The sequence below is a fragment of the Nannospalax galili genome, unplaced genomic scaffold, assembly GCF_000622305.1.
Source record: "Nannospalax galili isolate Female #2095 unplaced genomic scaffold, S.galili_v1.0 scaffold847, whole genome shotgun sequence".
NCBI classification, from domain to species: domain Eukaryota; kingdom Metazoa; phylum Chordata; class Mammalia; order Rodentia; family Spalacidae; genus Nannospalax; species Nannospalax galili.
Genome location: NW_008356498.1, coordinates 437,965 through 457,836, shown reverse-complemented (window position 1 = coordinate 457,836; position 19,872 = coordinate 437,965). Strand labels below are relative to the sequence as shown.

General features: G+C 42.6%; 1 protein-coding gene across 1 annotated transcript in view; it reads right to left on the bottom strand.

Moving 5' to 3' along the window:
* LOC103751277 (KH domain-containing, RNA-binding, signal transduction-associated protein 3) overlaps positions 1–19,872 on the bottom strand; it is a 173,171-nt gene that overhangs the window by 93,317 nt on the left and 59,982 nt on the right. Inside the window, exon 3 of the mRNA XM_029556953.1 lies at positions 16,292–16,410. Coding sequence (XP_029412813.1) covers positions 16,292–16,410 — 119 coding nt within the window. The remainder of the gene's footprint in view (positions 1–16,291; positions 16,411–19,872) is intronic.

Here is a 19,872-nt window from a genome sequence, read left to right as displayed (position 1 = left end):
CACACTGGGTCAGGAGAAAGACAGAGGAGAACAAGACCATGCACTCTCACTGCTGTCCCACAACACAGTACAAGGAGTGCTGGGCAAAGCCAGCAAGAAATACAAGGAGCTCACGTTAGAAGAGCCTCAACTCAGGTTATGTGATCGTACATAAGAAGTCATTAAAAACTAACAGAAATAATAAACGTAGTAATGCTAGAGAAAAATCATCCAAAAGCCTTAGTGTTGCTATATGCCAAGAGCTAATTATCTGAAATCTGAAATCAAGAAAGTGATCCCTTCCTCCAACAGCTGCAAAAAGCAAATTTACAAAAGGGTCTGTGAACAAATTTATTTAACCAAAGGGGTGAAGGACTTCTCTAAGGAAAACAACAAAACACTGATAAGAGACTAAAATAGGAACACGCACACACACACACACACCACGTGTGCACGCCCCCTCCCCATGCACTCACACATGCATACACTTGTTCACACACAGGCAGACACAGACATGCACACATGTACCCACCCCCACATACATTCATGCACACACATGCACACACAAGTGCACACAGACATGCACATACCCATACATAGGCATGTGCACAGAGGCACACACACACAAGCCACAGAGGAAGACAGACCCTGTGTGCCTTAGAGGACTGAGTGTCACTGTAGAGCCCATACCACCAAAGTGAGACGGAGAGAGCAATTCCTATCCAAATAAGAATATTCTCAGAAAATGTTTTTTTTAGAAAATTCCTTCAGTCAGACACAGCCTGACTAGATAAAGAACAAGAAATTATTTTGGACTCTTTAGGTGACAGGAGCAATAAACCACCACAGGAGCACCATGATCTCACTGAGTGAGTCCTATAGACCTTCCTGAGGATCCCATTCTAGAGACTCTGGAAGGGGTGCGCTGATGTGAGTGAGCACAGCGGTTCCAGGTTCCGTGTTATCACAGCTGTGGCAGCAGAGTTACTACTGCATCGGCCGGATGTTATGGAGGCAGAGGAGAGTTTAAGCTCCAGTTCAACCTGGGTCTTCTAGAAAGACACTGTCTCAAAAGTAAAAACTGAAATATCAGATAAGGTGCCAGCATTATAATAATGATAGATTTTACCTGTGTGCTGTGCTCCTGAAAAGCTCTGATGATTAGGGCGACCCCTCCACCTCCGTGGACCTGGAAGTAGCTTACTGAGAGGTCTACTGGGCCCTAGACAACGTAATAAAACTCACTGATGACCACTTATTTACATATTAAAAAGCCAGGCAGACTCCCAATTCCCATTTTTTACCCTGTAAAAAATTAGGTGAACTGTGTGTCTCCTCTACTCAATGAGGAAAAGCCACATGCCAAACTCCATTAAGCATTTCTGCAGCTTCTCTGTGGAGCCCAGCCCTGAACTCTACCTGCCCAGCAGCTGGAGCCATTAGAGAGCCCTCTCTACAAGCTTCTCTGGGAAACAGAGGTCTCTAAGCACTGTTCCATCCTGCCTCTACCACTGCTGCATCCCAGTCGCCTGCCTTTCTGGCCTCCTTTGCTCTTCCCATGGAAGAGAAACCATATCCTCTCTTAGAGGCAACCCACAGATCTCCTGGCGGCTGGGGGTCCCGACTGCCATCTCACCCCCTCTCCCTAGTACAGCAGCCCCTATCTGGGACTCACCATGACCTTTCCAAATAGAGTCTCTCCATAGTTAATTCACGGTTTGGTTTTGTAATTTGACCACTATATCTACAAGAAATATAGCAAGAACTTAATATATTCCAGCATTCATTTCTATAATTTTATTTGCCTAGCAAAATTTATTCTTCCATCAATCAACATGTACATACTAATAATTTTATCTGTTCATCTGCTCTAAAAGGTGACAAGGCTATCATTTGGAGGACCAATGCCTCTTCTCCAGATGCCAATTACATACTGGTGAAGACCAGTGCCTTCCGCATCTAGTCTCCAATTGCTATAAGGCTGTCTGATGTGACACTTTCCCTGGGGAACAATTAGAGTCAAACTGTCCTTTCAGAAACAGCAAAACCTCAAAAACATGTTGTGTCTCCATTTAAAGGTTTCCTTTAATTGAGTACCCACCAAAAACTTGACTGGCTCCAGGAAGGGATGTTTTATTGACCTCTTAACTCAGCAACCGACCCTCTCCTGCTTCGCCAGCACAGCTTCAAACGTGTTCCTTCAGACTCCCAAGCCCAGCAAGGGCCACCAACTTGCCACACCTTCCTACAGAGCAGGGGCTCAAGCCAATACACTGACTCTCCGCAAGGGCACTGACCGGGACTTCTGTGTTTATTGCTGTGTCTCCAACACCTGTGTAGAGGGTACTAATTGTTTGAGGAATTAATTACATCCTAACGGGGTCATGTTGGAATGCTATGTTTATCCATTGTTTTTCTTCAGCCTAACAACAGCTGGCCAGCGACTATCCCCTCTCACAGGTAACCACTGGAAGACTTCAGACTTTCTCTAAGTCTTCCTCCTGTCAGCAGAGGGGTCTTTTGGAAAAAAAAAGTTGAGCACTCCACTCTCGGTCTAGAATACAATGATTCTACTATTCTTAGAAGGTAAGTCCCAGTGTTTAGGGCTGGCTGTGAAAGGCCTCACTTAGTCATCAGCCCTGAGGCATTGTGTTCCAAACACTGCCCCTGTAGCTTGGCTACAGAGAGCTGGAAAGAATGCTACTTCCACCCTTAAAAGTATAAACCAACTGTGCAAAGTAATGGCCTGTCCCAGGGAAGCGCTAACCCCACAGCAGTCCTGGCACAGCAGAAAGACTCAAGGGTCTAAGATACTATCTGGGGTGTGCTAGCACAAATCCTTCCATCGTTGAAGGGTCAAGGCTGACACTGTCTTGAAGAACCAACCCCTCTTCCCCCAGAGCCCACAGGGAAGAATAGAGAGAATACTTAACCTCGCAATTCCTTGACCAGCTAGGAGGAAAGGGAAACAGCACTGCTCAAGTACAGCAGAGCCACACACCCTGTCTTTCGAACAGCCTTCATCTCCAGAAGGGAAGCAAGTTGTTTTATTTATTTATTTATTACTTATTTATTTATTTTATCATTATTATTATTATTATTTTTGGTCTTTTTGAGACAGGGTCTCCCTGTAGCCCCAGCTGTCCTGGAACTATGTAGACCAACCCAGGCTGGCCTTGAACTCACAGAGATCTGCCTGCCTCTGCCTCCCAAGCGCTGGGATTAAAGGTGTGTGCCACCACGCCCACTATGTTGTTTTATTATTTTTAACAGCAGCAAGATCAACAAACAAGTACTTGGGCCACTAGGGAGTCCTCAGCACTACTTACACAACCCTGATGGCCAGGCCAACAAAAACCCCACTGCAGCGCTGAGGACGGACGGGAGAAGTGAGGCATGTTATACAGAGGGTGACATCTGCTGAGAGAGACGAGAGAGACGAGAGAGAGAGAGAGAGAGAGAGAGAGAGAGAGAGAGAGAGAGAATGCAGCCAGAGAGCCAGGCTGGCCCCCAGGATAGCTGCACAAGAGCCTGCCCTGTTTATGGGTCCCATGTCCCAACATGAAGACAAACCCTCATGGACTACGGAGCTTCTGAGTGGGGAAGGGGGACATATCTAGGGGCCTCAGGCCACTGCCGAGAGTATGGATTTAATCACTTTCTCATTGTATTTCAGCCACAGCTTACATTTTCCATATTAATATGAACTTAACCTTGAAAAGGACATTTGGTAAGTTCAATGCATGCGCCCCAAGCCTTCCTTAAGCCCCTTCATCATCTACTTCTCCAGAAGCCTCTACACTCTGACTTGACTCTGGCCTCTTCCTGCATACCCAGCTGTATTTTAAGATATTTCCTTGGTTCTTAATACCTGGGAATATATTTAAGTCAACTCTGACATCACCTCCATCCAGTCCCTTTCCCCGTCTTTAATATACCATCTGACACACATACTACTGAAGAGAAAAAAAGAGGAGGGTCAATAAAAAAACAAATTAATGAACTCTAGAGCCATGAACCTGAACTTTGTCTTTTCTGTTTATGTTAAGAAAGCCACGTCTATGCCAGTAAAACCAAGAAATATAAAAACATTCTTTGCACAAGAACAAAAAAAAGAACTTTAAAACACAAAGGCCTTGTCACTTGGGTACATCTCAAACCTGGCATGAACAAGACCTTGGGTCTGATCCCCAGAAGTGGAAACAAAAGGTCCCTCCAGCTTGAGGACTCCTGCTCACTCTAAGTGTTCCAAAGTGTAAAAAACAATGGCTACCAGGCTGAGCCGTGCCTTGGGTGACTCCATCTTACAAAGCTGCAGGCTGCTCCATTTTGAATGTAAACACGGAGACAGGATAACTCTCCATCTTGATTGTGCAAGCAAACAACCAACTTGTGTCGGAAGCAAACCACAGCACAGACTGATAGCTAATTTACACAAGTCAAACATTACTACCTGTAACCTACCTAATACAAGTAGAGGCATGTGAACACAAAATCCTGTTAGAACCACACCAGGAAAACAAAGCCCCAGAATGCACTGAACACACCAGACCAAGAACAGACGCAGTTCCTCACAGGATTCATGGATGAAGAAGGAACCAGACACCTTCCTTTCGTTATTTACACTGAGAAAGCCACATCTTTACCAACCTGAGATCAGTCCCCTGGAATCACATGGTGGAAGGAGAGAACTAAGTCCCACAAGTTTCCAATGACGTCCACATGAACACTATGGCATGTGTGCGTGCACACACACACACACAAACACACACACACAACACAATTAAGAAAAATAAAAAGAGGTAAAGACACAGTAGAACGTCAGGCTCAGGTTAGGAGGGACCTACCAACCCCTCCCCAGACCATCCAGGCACATGTCCTATTTGACTTGCCCACTCTATGGACGATTATCGAAACGTCTTATCTGGTCCCCTACAGAGGTTTCTCCGAGCATCTGGGTCAGTTGTCTGCATTTGTCTATCATTCATAAACCTCCGAGCCTGGCCACTGCCCTTCTGTAATATCATTATGTACAGGATGTGCTCCAAGACATGATATTAGTAAGGAGTTGTAGATGAAAGGACCAAGGGTTCCCAACAGCTACACTACGGTGCAAAACCAGGACTGTGTGGTGAACTGAAGCCAATGGGGCCTGGCATCTGGATTTACGGCTACCCAGGAACTTCCAGCAGTGTAGACAGAACAGACCTATCTCTCTATGCTCCTGACAGCAGACACTCTCCTCAGACTTGCTGAAAGAGAATCCCTTTGGTACATTAGGCCCCTCGCCCTCCACCTGTTCTCTTAACATACCCCTCAAGTCTAAAAAATCCAGGCTGCAGATAACATAAATTTTAATAATTTCAATTGAAAAAATAAATAAAAAAGGGTCTAAAAGGGACCTCCAAAGAAAATGTACTTGGAGGAACAGCCATAAAGATTTGTCAGGAAGTATATTATAAGGTACAAACAATGACCTTTTTCCTAATTGCACACAAGACTCCAAGGTGGCATTTTCCTCCAAGCCACATGGAATTCTCACGAACATCAATGGGAAGTCTGAGGATTCAATTCCATTCTGACACCTCCAACTTGATAATGGCTCCACTCTCACAGGTGAGGGCTCTGGCCCTTCAAACAGCCCCACCTTGGGTGCTGCTTACAACCCCAGACTGAAGCCTGTGTTCTGGACCCATTGGCTATAACACAGGTTCCCACCACCTTCCCTGGCTATGACTAATCTTTTGGTTTAACTCACAGAGCATAAGAAAAAAGTATGTGACTTTTCTTTCGTCAGAGAAGAGAATGCACAAACAGGCATGGAACTCCAGGTCCTCTCTAGTAGGCTGAACTCTAGCATTTTGAGAGCTGGCAGAGGCTTCAGTGCCTAAGAATGACAAGTTGCATCACTGGCCACTGGTGGTCAATTCATTCTTCAGCTCCTCTCCTCTCCAGGATACCTGAGGTGGGACCCACAGTCTCAAACTTCTAAGCATTAGGTTGGCTCCCCTAGCAACAACCTCTCTCTCCCCAAGGTTATTCTGGAAAGTAGCAGCCAGTCACCTCACCATACAAAAACACTGATCACTTTGGAGATCCCAAAGTACACCAAGAACCAAGTCCAGAGACCAAATATCTCTACTGTATTCTTTCACTATGGTACATATCCTTTTTAGGGTCTGAATTCACAGCCCCAAATCAAATGCTCAAACCCAATGCCAGTATCAAAGCACTAACGCAGGGCTCAGGAGGGGGCTGGGTCATGAGAATGGATGGCAGGCCTCAACAATGAGATTAGTGCTCTGATAAAGTGGTTTAAGGGATAGGTTCAGTCTCTACTCTTCCACTGTGGGGACAGGGCACCTGTCTGTCCAGAGCAAGTGTCACATCATGCAGTTCAAGGCACCATCACAGACACAGAGATGGAGCCCTTGCCCAGAGCCAAACCTATTGGTTCTGTGATTCAGAATGTTCCAGTCTCCAACAGTAAGAGAAAATAAATGTCTATTTTTGATGGTTATCCAATCTCAGGAATGTTGTTAGGCACTCCTGATATTAAACAAATACAGAGACATAGGCCAAGACTCTGTTATTAAACAAATATAAAGCACTAGCAAAATGGTTCAACAGATAATAAGTACATTTGAATACAGCATTTTTACATTTTATTTTTACATGTGTCTGTGCATGCATGCACCAGGTGTATGCAGTGCCTCTGCCTCCCAAGTACTGGATTAAAGGTGTGTGCCACCATGCCTGGCTCAGAGAACTGTTTCAATGTTTGAGTACAGTATGAAGTATATATTGCATATTAATTTAACAGCCAAGAACCCGTGAGAAACGGAGGAGCAGGTGGAAGCAGGTCCATTCACACACTGCGTAGGGATCACCAATATAAGCCTCCTGTGCAACATCACCCCAGGCGTTCCCAGGCCTTATACTGGACAGCATTCCACCCCCACAACCCTGCACCTTTAATGTATGAGGATGCACAGTCATACACATTTACCTCTTCAAAACACTACAGCTGTTCTCTTGATGGTTAATAAATCACTGGTTTCAAAGGGCATGAGACTCACCAGAATGGGATGCAGAGACAGTTCAAGGGACTCATCTGTTTTTTGTCACCTGCCCAAATGCAGTTGTGATACCCCAAATAAGCCCCCATCACTCCCCTAAATTCTGCCCCATTAACTCTCATGTTAGTTCAACATTGAGCCTATATTATTTGGTAAGATGCAGCCTTCCCCTGCTACCAGCATAAATTGCACGGACAAGTGGAAGCTATGTGGGCTTATCATCTGTCCTACCAGTGGCATCTCAGTCAATGCTAACGGAATTAAAGCTTACCCCCGTAACACACACAGATACACTGTCCAACAGTTCATGGTAATTTCCTTTGCTATGGAGATTACTGTTATATACTAAAGCTGCCAATAAATACTAGTATTTAAATGTCTTAATTTTCTAAGTAAACGTAACTACTATTGGTGGCTGAGATTAGAATATGGCTCCACCAAATGCTATTTTAGCATAGTGTTTGTAAATGGTGAAGTGTCCGATTTACTCAGACACTTTAAATCTAAAAATTAATGAAGTTTGGGCTGGAGTTAGGGTTCAAAGGTTGCACTGGTTGCTCCTGCATAGGACCTGGGTTCAGATCCCAGCAGCTAATGGCTGTCTGTGGCTCCAGTTTCAGGGGAGATGACACCCTCTTCTGACCTCTGAGGGCACTGCACAACACAGGTGCGCTCACACGTATGCAGGAAATACACTCATACACATAATAATAAAATATTAAAAAATAAAAAATGAAGTTTACAAGTAACTTCTCCAGATTATACGAGAAACAGATTGAGAGAGAGAGAGAGAGACAGAGAGCGAGAGAGAGAGGAGAGAGAGAGAGAAAAGGGGAGGGGGAGGGGAGAGAGAGAGAGAGAGCGAGAGAGAGAGAGAGAGAGAGAGACCTGAGCACACACGATGTGCAGGCAGTGAACACCTGAGTGAATCCTCCCTTTTGTCCATCATCACCATTTGCCCAAGATTGGGTTCACCAATGGAAGAGGACATCAGATTAAAGCTAACAAGGTCAGCTCTGGAAGCCATGCATAAGTAAGCTAGAAAATGTTAATCCATTAAACCTCAGAGGCTACTTCTCTGATTATAGATGCAGAGAATTAATTGGAGGACTTAAAAGCAAAGACAAGAAATTTATATGGGAAAGGAGGGTGTACAAGAGCAAGATAATAAAATGCACACAGAAAAAGACAAACGACAGTCAATGTGGATGGTAAAGGTGAGGAACCTGAGGGCAGGTGGGTCGAGGTTAATGGAGGGGCACATTAGTGAGTAGGCAAAAATGATGCTGTGTTTGGGGCACAGACTTCTAAGCCGACCCAACTACTTGTTGCTTACTGAAACTGAAGAAAAACACAAACAACCACCACCACCAAACCACAAGAAAGGGTCCAAAACAGTCAAGAAGAGGCATGAAGGCCAGTGACAGGCCCAACACATCTGTCCGTGGTACACCCATGTGGACGAGCCCACTGGGTACACGGCCTGACACGCAGAAGCAAGTGGACGAGCAAAGTGTTGGTCAACAAAAGAGCTGCACAGACCAGGTGAGCAAGCGCCTGCCCCCAACTCCATGAACAGAGCTGTCGCCTATGATACTTTATCCTCTTCTGTTGTGTGATTAGGTGTTAATTACTTATTCTGATAAAAGTTTAGCATTTAGTCCACACTAGGAATTAAAGTGGAAAAAGGAGAGACCCACAATGTGGGCATCTCCTCTCTCCCTCCCCCCTCCCTCCTTCCCTCTCCCCACTCCTCCCCCCCTCCCCACTTCTTGGCCACAACAACATGAACTCCTGTTCTGCCTCTCCTTCCCCACCTTCAGGGTTGGAAACCTCTGAAACTTGACTTCACTCCACTCTTCCATGCATAGACTTACACTGGGCATTTCATCACAGCAATGCAAATCCCAACGCAGGTAGATATACAAACAGAGCAACAGCAAGGAACGTCCAGAAGAGAAGCCTGCACTTCCCACGTTCACTACATTCCTCACAGCTGCCAAGGTACAGAAATGACCAGAATGCCCATTGATAATGGAAAGTTTTTGTTTGTTGTTTTTTTTTTTTAATGTGAAGTGGAATACTATACAGCACTAAAGAAGTAAGAAATCAAGTCATTTGACACAACACTGATGAACCTAGAGGAGTTTACACTAAATTAAATAAGCCAGGCAAAGGAACACAAATAGCATCGCCTCACCTGTAGAATCTAAAAGAGATGAGTTCACAGAAGTAGAGCAAAGTGGTTCATATTAAAGGCTGGGAAGGGGAGAAGCAGTGAAAGGGGAGCTTTGCTTAACTAGATGACATAAGGCCCTGTGTGTATTTCAAACACAAGGGAGCATACTACACGTTCTTACAACAAAGAAATGGTAAATACCTAAAGTGGTGGCTAATTAGCTGGATTTGACCAATCCAGATAATCCAGAGCACAATTCATTCACGTATTTAAAAAAAAAAAAAATCATACTGTGAAGCTGGGAATGGAGGTTAGTGATAGAATGCATGGTCAGGCCCTGGACTCAATGTCATCAGAAAAAAAAAAGGAAAAAATAAATACAAAAGCTCGTCATTCCCTGTAAATATATGGAATTCTTAATTGCTAGTGAAAGTAATAGAAATAATTAACTACAAGTATTATCTTATTTCTATAGATAAAAGACCAATTTAACACCTATAATAAAGTCACATAAATCCTCTGGGAAGAAAGCCGTCTCAGAAAAAAATCAAGCAGGAGCTGTAGGAAATATGACTTGTCCTACATTCACAACCAAGTAGCCACCATCTAGAGGAACTACAATCCAGTGATTCCTATGGAATACGCTTTTACCAACTACTAGGATTTTAAACTTCTTGTAACATGAGGCAAGATAAAAAGAGCTCTACAGGTCCCCCTCCAACATGACACATGTGGTACCACGCATCCTCAAACAACCCAACATCCTCAGCCCCAGCGGGGCTGTCAATCATGATCCTGACCCAGCTGACTTTAACTGTGTCAAAGTGACACTCTTGCCTTTCCAAAGCCCTGTGTATTGCATTAACTGGCCACCTGCCTTCCCCATTAGTGAGTCTTTGAGACCAAGACTTAGTCCAATCACTGTTGTTTTCAAGCCTGGCTCAGTAAAGACCCTCAATAAATGTCAGGGGTAAGACTAGTCACCAAGAGAAGAGAGAAACGATTCAATTAATGGAAATCACTTTATCAGCTAGCATTTTGCAAAGAGCAGTTCTCCACTACCACAGAAGCTCAAAGCATGCAGCCAGCACCAGCTCTACAAACTCAACTGGACCCACAGCTCCTCCAGAGGGCAGGCCTCCATTCTCCTCCAGCTAACTGTTAACTGACACTGGCCAGAGAGCTTTCTCCTGCAACCGAGAACAGCACAGCACATGCATTCATGCAAAACTGCTTGAAACTGGCATGCTGCATTACGCTGCATGGAAACACCCAGCCTACCTCAGACTTGCTGAAGTATTTGAAATGGACTTGACTCTGTTAGACACAGAAACTCTAACTTGCCTTCCCGTAACTCATCAAAGCTGATACTGAAAGAATGTACTTTCTTCATGCATTGATGCAACAAAGTATCATCTTCAGGGCAATCTCAATCTACTGGGCTACAATTAACTAAGGAGAAGTACTGTGTCTGCTCATCCATCTATGGTTACACACTGAACACAAAGAATCCATGTGAAAAGGTTTCCATGTGCCATCTTTGTTTAGTAACGACTCTGTCCATGCCGTGGTTATAACAAGTTTTCTATTTTTAAAAACTGTATGTGCCTGTGTCTGCAAGCAAGGCTAAATCAGTTCTAACAGGTGTCAGCCATAAATTGTTATACTTTGAACAAGCTGTAACAGTCAACTATTCTAAGCCCTGGAAAGTGTTTGAAAACAGGCAAATTCTGAAATACAGTCACGACATGAAGCGGACAACATGGGATGAATTTACTAATTTCGGAGTCCTTAAACATGAGCAGTGGGTTTGAAACAACCACAGTGCAGAAATGTGAAGCAAGAAGCCCATAAACGGTGAGAGTTGGAGATCTGAAAACTTTGTGCACAACTCTAGCTGCCCCTGAATCACAAATAAAGAATGAAATGCAAAGTCAATCTAATGACTAATAAAGATTATAGTCTAAATCTAATCTAGTAAATTAGCTACTAAAACAAGGACCAGTGCCCTTCAGAGAAATACAACAGAGTTGAGAGGGGCCGGAATGTATGTTCATAATGTCCAGGATACACCACAAAATCCCTTAAGAGACCGAGAGCTAGATATGGTTTGGAGGCCTGGGACCTGATCTCCAGTCCCCAGAACCCAAGGAAAGCTGGGTGCAGTAGCACACATCTGTATCTCCACTCCTTGGTGAGAAGGGAGGCAGTTAGGAAAATATACCCAGGAGTTCCCAGCATAGCTGGCCTGAGATAAGCAGCTCCAGCCAACCAAGAGAGAGAACCAGACTCAAGCAAGGTCGTGGGTGAGGACCACACTGAGGTTGTCCTCTGACTGCCCAGAAGCTCCCAGGACAGCTGCCAGAGCTCGGAACAACCAAGAGAGAGAGTTTGGTTCAAACAAGGTCAAGGGCAAGGAACCACATGAGGTAGTCCTCTGACCTCCACACACACACTGTGGCACACATGTGCCTGCACTCACACACATGAACATGCACACACATACATTCACAAATACATATTCTAAACACACATACACACACACATACACACACACACACACACATACACATATACAATTACTGTTGCTGATATACAAATGTTCACCTGGTAGCGATACTAACCAAATGACAGTAACAGGAAAAAATATAGAGAGAGATCTCTATCTCTATTTTTATCACTTTATCTCTATCTCTATCTATCTATCTATCTATCTATCTATCTATCTATCTATCTATCTATCTATCTATCTATCAGTCTGTCTGTCTGTCTGTCTGTGTCTGTCTGTCTACACACACACACAGGAGAAATAATCTAATCTGAAGAACGGGGGGAATACAAAACAACAAAAAAACAAAATAAAAACAGCACTACTCAAGAGTCACAAGAAAGTTAGACTATCAAAAGGTGGACAGCAATGCAGCAAGTCTAGATCAGCAAGAGAAGAGTCACAAAAAGTATTTCAAGAAATACTTTATTTTAAATATTTGATGAAATGGACTAGTCTCATAGAAAATGACTTTTTTCAGATCAACTGAAACAGAAACTTTGACCAGTGCTACAACAAACTTGTTGAATTCATCAAACACCAAGCCCAGATGGCTTCACTGGTAAATTCTACCAAATACTTAGGCAGAAAGAGCACCAGTCTGACCTACATTTCTTTAGAAAAAGGAAAAGAACATTATTTTCACCCATTTTATGAAAACAACATAAAACTAGCAACAAAACTTTTCAACAATATAAAGAGTTGTAGACCATTATCAGTGAAGACCATAAATGGTGCTGAATCCAGCACAGTGCAAATGAATGCCATTATCAAGTAATGCTTAATATTAATTAATACAAAGGATTAATTCAAAGCAATGAAAAGTTGAAATCTAATATACAGTTAGGTAAGTAATAACTTGTTTTCATTTCAACAGATACAGAAAAACATTAAGCAAAGTTCACAGTCCAGGGCAGATCAAAATTCCCAGCAAAGACAAAACAGAAGGGAATATCTCCTGCCTAGTCAGTGAGAAGCTGGGAGCTAAACTACCCCTGCAAGCCTACTGCTGCTTGTCCAAAATACGGCGCCAACTTGCACTCTGAGTGTTAACTGCAGAAGTGTAATAAATAAAACTTTAAATTATGGACAGACAAAAATCAACACATTAGAGCTTCAATAAACTTATTTTCAACTTTAAGGACATTTAACATTTTTGTGGAATCATGGCTACTGTGATTCTACATTTTCACGAATAGGGAGTCTGAGTAAAAACATCCATACTACCCTGTATTTTAAAAGGCTGTTATTTTTCTTTAAGACTGTGTTAAGCTGCTTATTAAATAACTTTCCTTGAGTTATGGAAAATAGAACGTGCTGCTTGTGACAAAGTTAGACACTCGATTTAATAACAGTGTTTAAGATGTGCACATCAGAGGCGAGGAATGAATGCCTCACTTCGTGGTTAAAATTAGGACAATAGGAAGGTATGCTTAACTGAAAGGTAAACAGAGTAAGTGCATGAAACCTAACAACTGGCTTTTCATTTCAAATATTTTTCTTATAAATTTTACCAATATAAACAAATCCATGATGAAAATAAAATAAATAAAATAATCCTTTCCTCCATCTGGAGACAAGGAGGGCTCAAGTCTCCACTCTTGTATTCAGTCTTACACTGGCGATCCAAGCCAAGACAGTAGTGTCAGCAAAATAAATAACAGGTCTAAATGTTGTAAAGGAAGAAGTAAAGCTATTTATGCAGACGATGTAATTATGAACATAAGAATCTTAACAAATCTATAAAAAAACTTACTAAAACTAATAATTTAGAAAAATCAAAAGAAAAAATAAATAAAGATAAAATTTTATATTAGAGTCTTAGAAAACAAAACCTTTTAAATCTCTAATTTACGACAGTGCTTATTCAGACAGAAGATATTCCAGGAAAAGTTTAACAAGGGGCACATAAAACCCGAGGCTGCTACTCAGGTGGTACAGGAAGCCGTGGGTTTCATCCCCAGCACTTCATAAACTGGCGTGGTGGCACATGTTTGTAATCCTTGGCTACACAGTGACTGTGAGATCAATCGGGAATACACAACGCCCTGTGTCAAACCAAAAGAACAAAAGCATACAAGACCCTTACGTGAAAGGGAAGCCACGCTGGGGACAGCATTTAGGGCACAGGTAGACCAACGGAGAAATACACCACCTTGAAGAAGTGCGTGAGTAACACTGTGGGATGTCACAACCCCAGAGTAATCAACAGACAGCACGAGTGCAACCAGAATCCCAGCAGCTCATTCAGCAGAAATCCATGAATGAATTCTTAAATTTAGATGGAATTGCAAAAGAACCTGTAAGCAAACTCGAAAAGGGAGGTCAAAGCTGAAGCAACGTTAACTTCATGTCTCTCTATAAAAAGCTGCAGTAAAGACGACCTTGCGGTCCTGGCATAAGGATCCATAAATACACCAAAGGAACAAAACAAAGCGTTCAGAAACATACCCTCCCTACCACAGTCATCCGACACACATCAAGGCTGCTCAATCAATCCATGGACAGAAAGCATCTTTCAACAAATCGCAATAAGGAAAAAGTAAGCCTGACTTTTGCCTTAGCCTGTTTCTATTGCTATAATGAAATACCTGATGGAGGTAATAGTTTATTGGGCTGATACTTTCATATGCTGGGATATCCAAGAGCAGGTGCTAGAATTTGCTTACAGTCTTGGTAATCGTGAGGACCTTCATGCCACATCATGCGAAGGAAGCCAACACCACATGGAAAGCATACTAGCTTGGGTCCCTCCTCTTCCACCTTCTCCCCTCCTCATTCCCCTCCTCCTCCTCCTCCTCTTTCTTCTTCTTTTGTTGTTGTTGTTGTTCTTGTGTATGTGTGTGTGTGTGTGTGTGTGCACGTATGTGGGGGTGTATGCGCATGTATGTGGTAATGTGGAATGGTGACCAGAGGTCAATGCCCGGCATCTTCTTCAATTGCTTTCACCTAACTTTTTCAGACAGGGTCTCTTTATGGAACCTTGAGCTCTCTATTTTGCCTAGACTGACTGGTCAGCAAGCCTACAGGATCCTCCTGTTTCTACCCAGCGCTGGAGTTACAGACAGCTCTGACATGGTTGGCTTTTCTGTGGGTGCTGAAGATCTGAACTCAGGTACTCATGCTTGAACAACAAGCACTTTACCCACTGAGGCATCTCCCCAGTCCCTCTTCTCCTAAGGCCACTAATAACACCAACTAAGCCTCATTTTCATGAGCTAGCTAAACCTAATTACTTTCCAAGGGTCCCACTTCCAAACACAAGTAACACAGGAAGTTTGGAATTAGGTTTCCAGAAACATGAGTATTTGGAGGACACTGTCAAACCACAAGAGAGCCAGGAGGAGTGGTGCACGCCTTTAATCCCAACACTCTGAGGTAGAGGCAGGCGGATCTCTGAGAGATCAAGGCCACCCTGGTCTACATAGTGTGTTCCAGGCCAGGCTAGATGTGGCTACCGGGAGACCCTGACTCAAAAAAACAAAAAACAAAAATCAAAAAAACAAAGCAACAACCAACTAACCAACCACAGCTCATAATGTAAAGCTAAAATAATTAAAAACTCTTAATGGATAATACATTTATAATTTATCAAACACTGATATTGCCCTGAGGTTCATCAAGATTTCTTAGTTTACTGAAGACAATAACCATAAAACAAAACACTGATCAGTTACAGAAATTTCAAAACAAAACTTCACAAAGAAAGTAACATGCAAGCCAGAGACTGAACCAAATATTTGCAAAATATCAAGTATCTAGGATGTGTAAACAGTTCCCACCGTTCAGTGATTTAAAAATGCATGTAGCCCAGAGAAAAATGGGTCAAAAATGAGACCATCACAGCAGAAGACATATGAACATACAAAAGTGTTAATAGTTGGAGAAGTACAAATTAATATCACAAGAAAATACCAATACAACATCTGAACAATAATAATAGTAATAAAAACTGTGAAAAGGCCACATATTGGTGAGGCAACATGGCACAGGGCAGTCACAATGTAGTTGCTTTATCTGTGAACATGTTACAGTATACAACCAGTTTGGAAAAAAGCATAGGCATTTCCTGCAAAAGTAAATACAGTCCAATTGCAATACTTGGTATCTAGCCAAGAGAAATGAAAAGAGCCAGTCACAAAATGACTTGCAATGAAATGGTCATGGCAATTTAATTTATAATAACCTCAAACTGAAAACTGCCTGAATAAATTCTGGAACAGTCCCGTAAGGATTATTATTCAGAAATACAAAGAAATTAACTACTAATGTGTATGACAGCATGCCTCAACCATGTGTGTGGACTCAAGAAAGGGTAGATTTCAACAGGCATTTCTAAGCGTGGATGTGCCAAGCACTGTTCGAAACGTCTAGCACAAACAACCTTAGCTCTCAGCCATGCAACTCTCTATTCCAAAGAGGGAATGGCAAAGCAAGTACGAAGCTCAGCTCTGTCCCTGGGGCTCAGGCAGCGAGTCTGCAGGACACGCCAGGCCTCAGTCTTACCTTGGGAAACTGCTTGACGGGAATCAGCACTTTCTGTCCCAGCTTCATGTTCTTGTTCACCACCACGTCAATGTACTTCTCTTCCTCCTTCCCTTCTCCTTTCTGGAACTTTTCTATCTCTGTGGAGGCAAAAAGAGAAACAACCATAAAATACGTTGACCCAGGTTTGGAGTTCTGGTCACCACTACTGCGGCAGGAAATCAAATGCAGAAATAAGGACAGTGAAATTGATGCCATTTATTCCAAGAAGTGACACATCTATGTTACCAATGAAATTTTCATAAATAAAAAAATTCATAAATTGTGCCACTACTAGGTCAACTCTCAGAGACACGTGCTAATGGAGGTAACAATGGGCAAACTCAAAACCAGGGCCCCCCGGGGCCTCCTTCCATCCTGGAAAGGCCGATCAGACACAGAAAAGGCAGGGAGTGTTCTCAGTCTAGCGTTACAGAGCACTGCTGTCCCTCAATTCGGACCTGCCTGGAGTTCTAATTCTTGTACTGTCTAGACCTGGCTCTAAGATGGCACTGAAAGCCCTGGAGGGGTGTGGACTTCCCCAGAGATAGGCCATGAGAAAACCAGAGAACACACCCTGGGCTCATTTCTCCTTTCTGCCGATCTTGTGCTGGCAGCCAAAAGCACATGGCTATGAGCCCAACTACAGCCCTGAGGGCCAGCACAGGATGACTGTCCACATCAGCCTCCTGGGCAGGGAAGTGTGCAAGTATAACCTGGAAAGTCTCTGGCAAACTGGAGGAATCTCTGAAAAAGAGACTCTAACAGCACCTCTACATACAAGAGGCTCCACCTGAGGTAGGTACATGGTGCACCACAGCCAAGAAATGATAAGTAGTGGTCTGGAAATCATCTTGTGCCAGTGTTAATTGAATTATTATGACTCTGGCACCGATGACTCATCATAACAGAGCTATGGCTCTGACCTAAACCATCTCTCTACATTCACAAGGCTTCAATCTCTTACCTCCATTTTACAGAGTAAGGATTCTCACGTTTAAGAAAGTAGCCAAGGGAGCCATCAAATTTCCTGGGTAAGTTTGGTGGTGCCCACTGCACCCTGACTCCACCAGCCTCATTCACCCTCCCAGCTCCCCGAATCCATTCCTCCTCCAAGCAGGGGCACTGACACATTTCTTATCTTGGCACTCCAGACCTCTGGACTGACCTCTTGGCCCAGACTCCCCACTGCTACCTGATCTTTTGCATCGAGACCAACTCAATCCCTCCCTCTAGTCCCCTGGAGCCCTCAGGGCCTCTTTCCTTCCACAGGTCCCTTTGTATCTCTGGGTGGCCCAGCCTCCCAGCTTCATGGGGTCAGCATCTTTCCTGGAGGGATCTAGTCCATAGGAGAAAGGCTGAGAGCATCTCACCCTCATCTGACTTGGGCCTCTGTGGGAACTCCTGAGCAGCAAGACGAAAACAATTTGGTCCCTCCAATGTAAAATCGAAAGACAGAACATGAAGCCTAGAACTAAACTCAACAAAAGAAGGCTTGGGTCTCACACAAGAATCAGAAACTAAAAAAGAAATCCACGTGTCAAAGTCACAGTGAAAAAGCAATAAAATGAAAAACCCAAATAATATATCCCCACCAAATACCAACAGTCCTCTAAAGGAGTACAATGAGAATGCCCTATAGATAACACAGGACATGGAATTCAAAAGAACAATCATAAATATGATAAAAGAATTCAGCGAATTTAAAGAAAACAAAGAAATCAAAGAACTGAAGGAAGACAGGGATAAACTTCTGAATGAATTCAGAAGAGTTAGAAATATTGAAGAATACTCAGGCTGAAATGAAGAAGGAAGTGAAACACTCAGTAAGCCAATTAGAAATGACAGGAGAAAGCCTCACCAATAGGATGAATGAAATGGAAAATGGAATATCAAGACTGGAAGATAATGTGGATGAATTAGACCACTCAAGCAAAGATTATAAAAATTTAAGAAAACACAAGAATGGAATAGGCAGGAATTGTGTGACACCATAAAAAGACCAAACCTATGAATCATGGGCATACAGGAAGGAGAAGAATCTCAAGACAATGATATGGACCGTCTTCAACAGAATTGTGGAAGAAAATTTCCCAAACTTAAAGAAAGACATGCCCATACAAATACAAGAAGCATACAGAACACCAAACAGACAGGATCAGAACAGAAACTCTCCACGGCACATCGTAGTAAAAACACTACACGCACAAAACAAAGAGAAAATTCTGAAAGCTGCAAAAGAGAAACAACAAGTCACATATAACGGAAAACCCATTAGAATTACAGCTGACTTTTCAATTCAAACTATGAAAGCCAGAAGAGCCTGGACCAAAGTATTCCCAGTTTTAAATGACCACAGATGCCAACCCAGATTGCTATACCCAGTCAAAATGTCTATTATAGTCGAAGGGGAAAGAAAAATCTTCCATGACATAAATCAGCTGAAAGAACTCATGTCTACCAAACCTGCCCTTCAGAGAGTTCTGGGAGCAATACAAAGAGCTGAAGAAACGAATGACTATACCCAGAGGGTTACAGAAAGAAACTTAATGAAATTAAAACTGTGGAAATGCATAACTACACCAAGAATGTGAACAGGAATCAGTACACATCTTTCATTAATAACTTTAAATATCAATGGACTGAACTCCCAGTCAAAAGACACAGATTAGTTGAATGGATTAAGAAACAAAACCCATCTTTTTGTTGTCTGGAAGAAACCCATCTCACTTTCAAAGACAATGAGCACTACCTTAAGGTGAAAGGATGGAAAAAAATATACCAAGTAAATGGTACTAAGAAAAAAGCAGGCATTGCAATTCTAGTATCTGACAAAGTAGACTTCATACTAAAACTAAGAAGAAGAGATAAAGAGGGCCACTTCATTCTGATCAAAGGAACAATTGACCAAGAAGATATTACAATCATGAACATATATTCACCAAACTCTGGTACACCCAACCTCATAAAAACAGTACCCAGATTAATCACAATTCATTAATAAAAGGGGACTTCAGTACCCCATTGTCTCCATTAGATAGCTCAACAGGACAGAGAATTAACAAAGAGACATCTGAATTAAACAATCCCATACATTAAATGGGCCTAACAGACATCTACCAAATATTCAACTCAAGCACCAAAGAATATACTTTCTACGTAGCGCCTCATGGAAGTTTCTCCAAAATCAACCATGTACTGGGGCACAAAACAAGTCTCAACAAATACAAAAGACTGAAATAATTCCATGCATTCTATCAGACCACAATGCAATAAGGCTTAAAATCAACACTGGAAAAAACCCTAGTAACTACATGAACACATGGAACTGAATGGAAAGGACAAAACAACACAACAAAACCTCTGGGACACACTGAAAGCTGTCCTTAGAGGGAAGTTTATAGCTCTAAATGCCTATATCAAAAAATCGGAAAGAACACAAATAAATGACTTAACATTGCAACTCAACACCCTTGAAAAGCAACAGCAAACGAAACCCAAACCCAGCAGACAAGAAGAAATAACAAAAATCAGGGCAGAAATTAATGAAATCGAAACAAAGA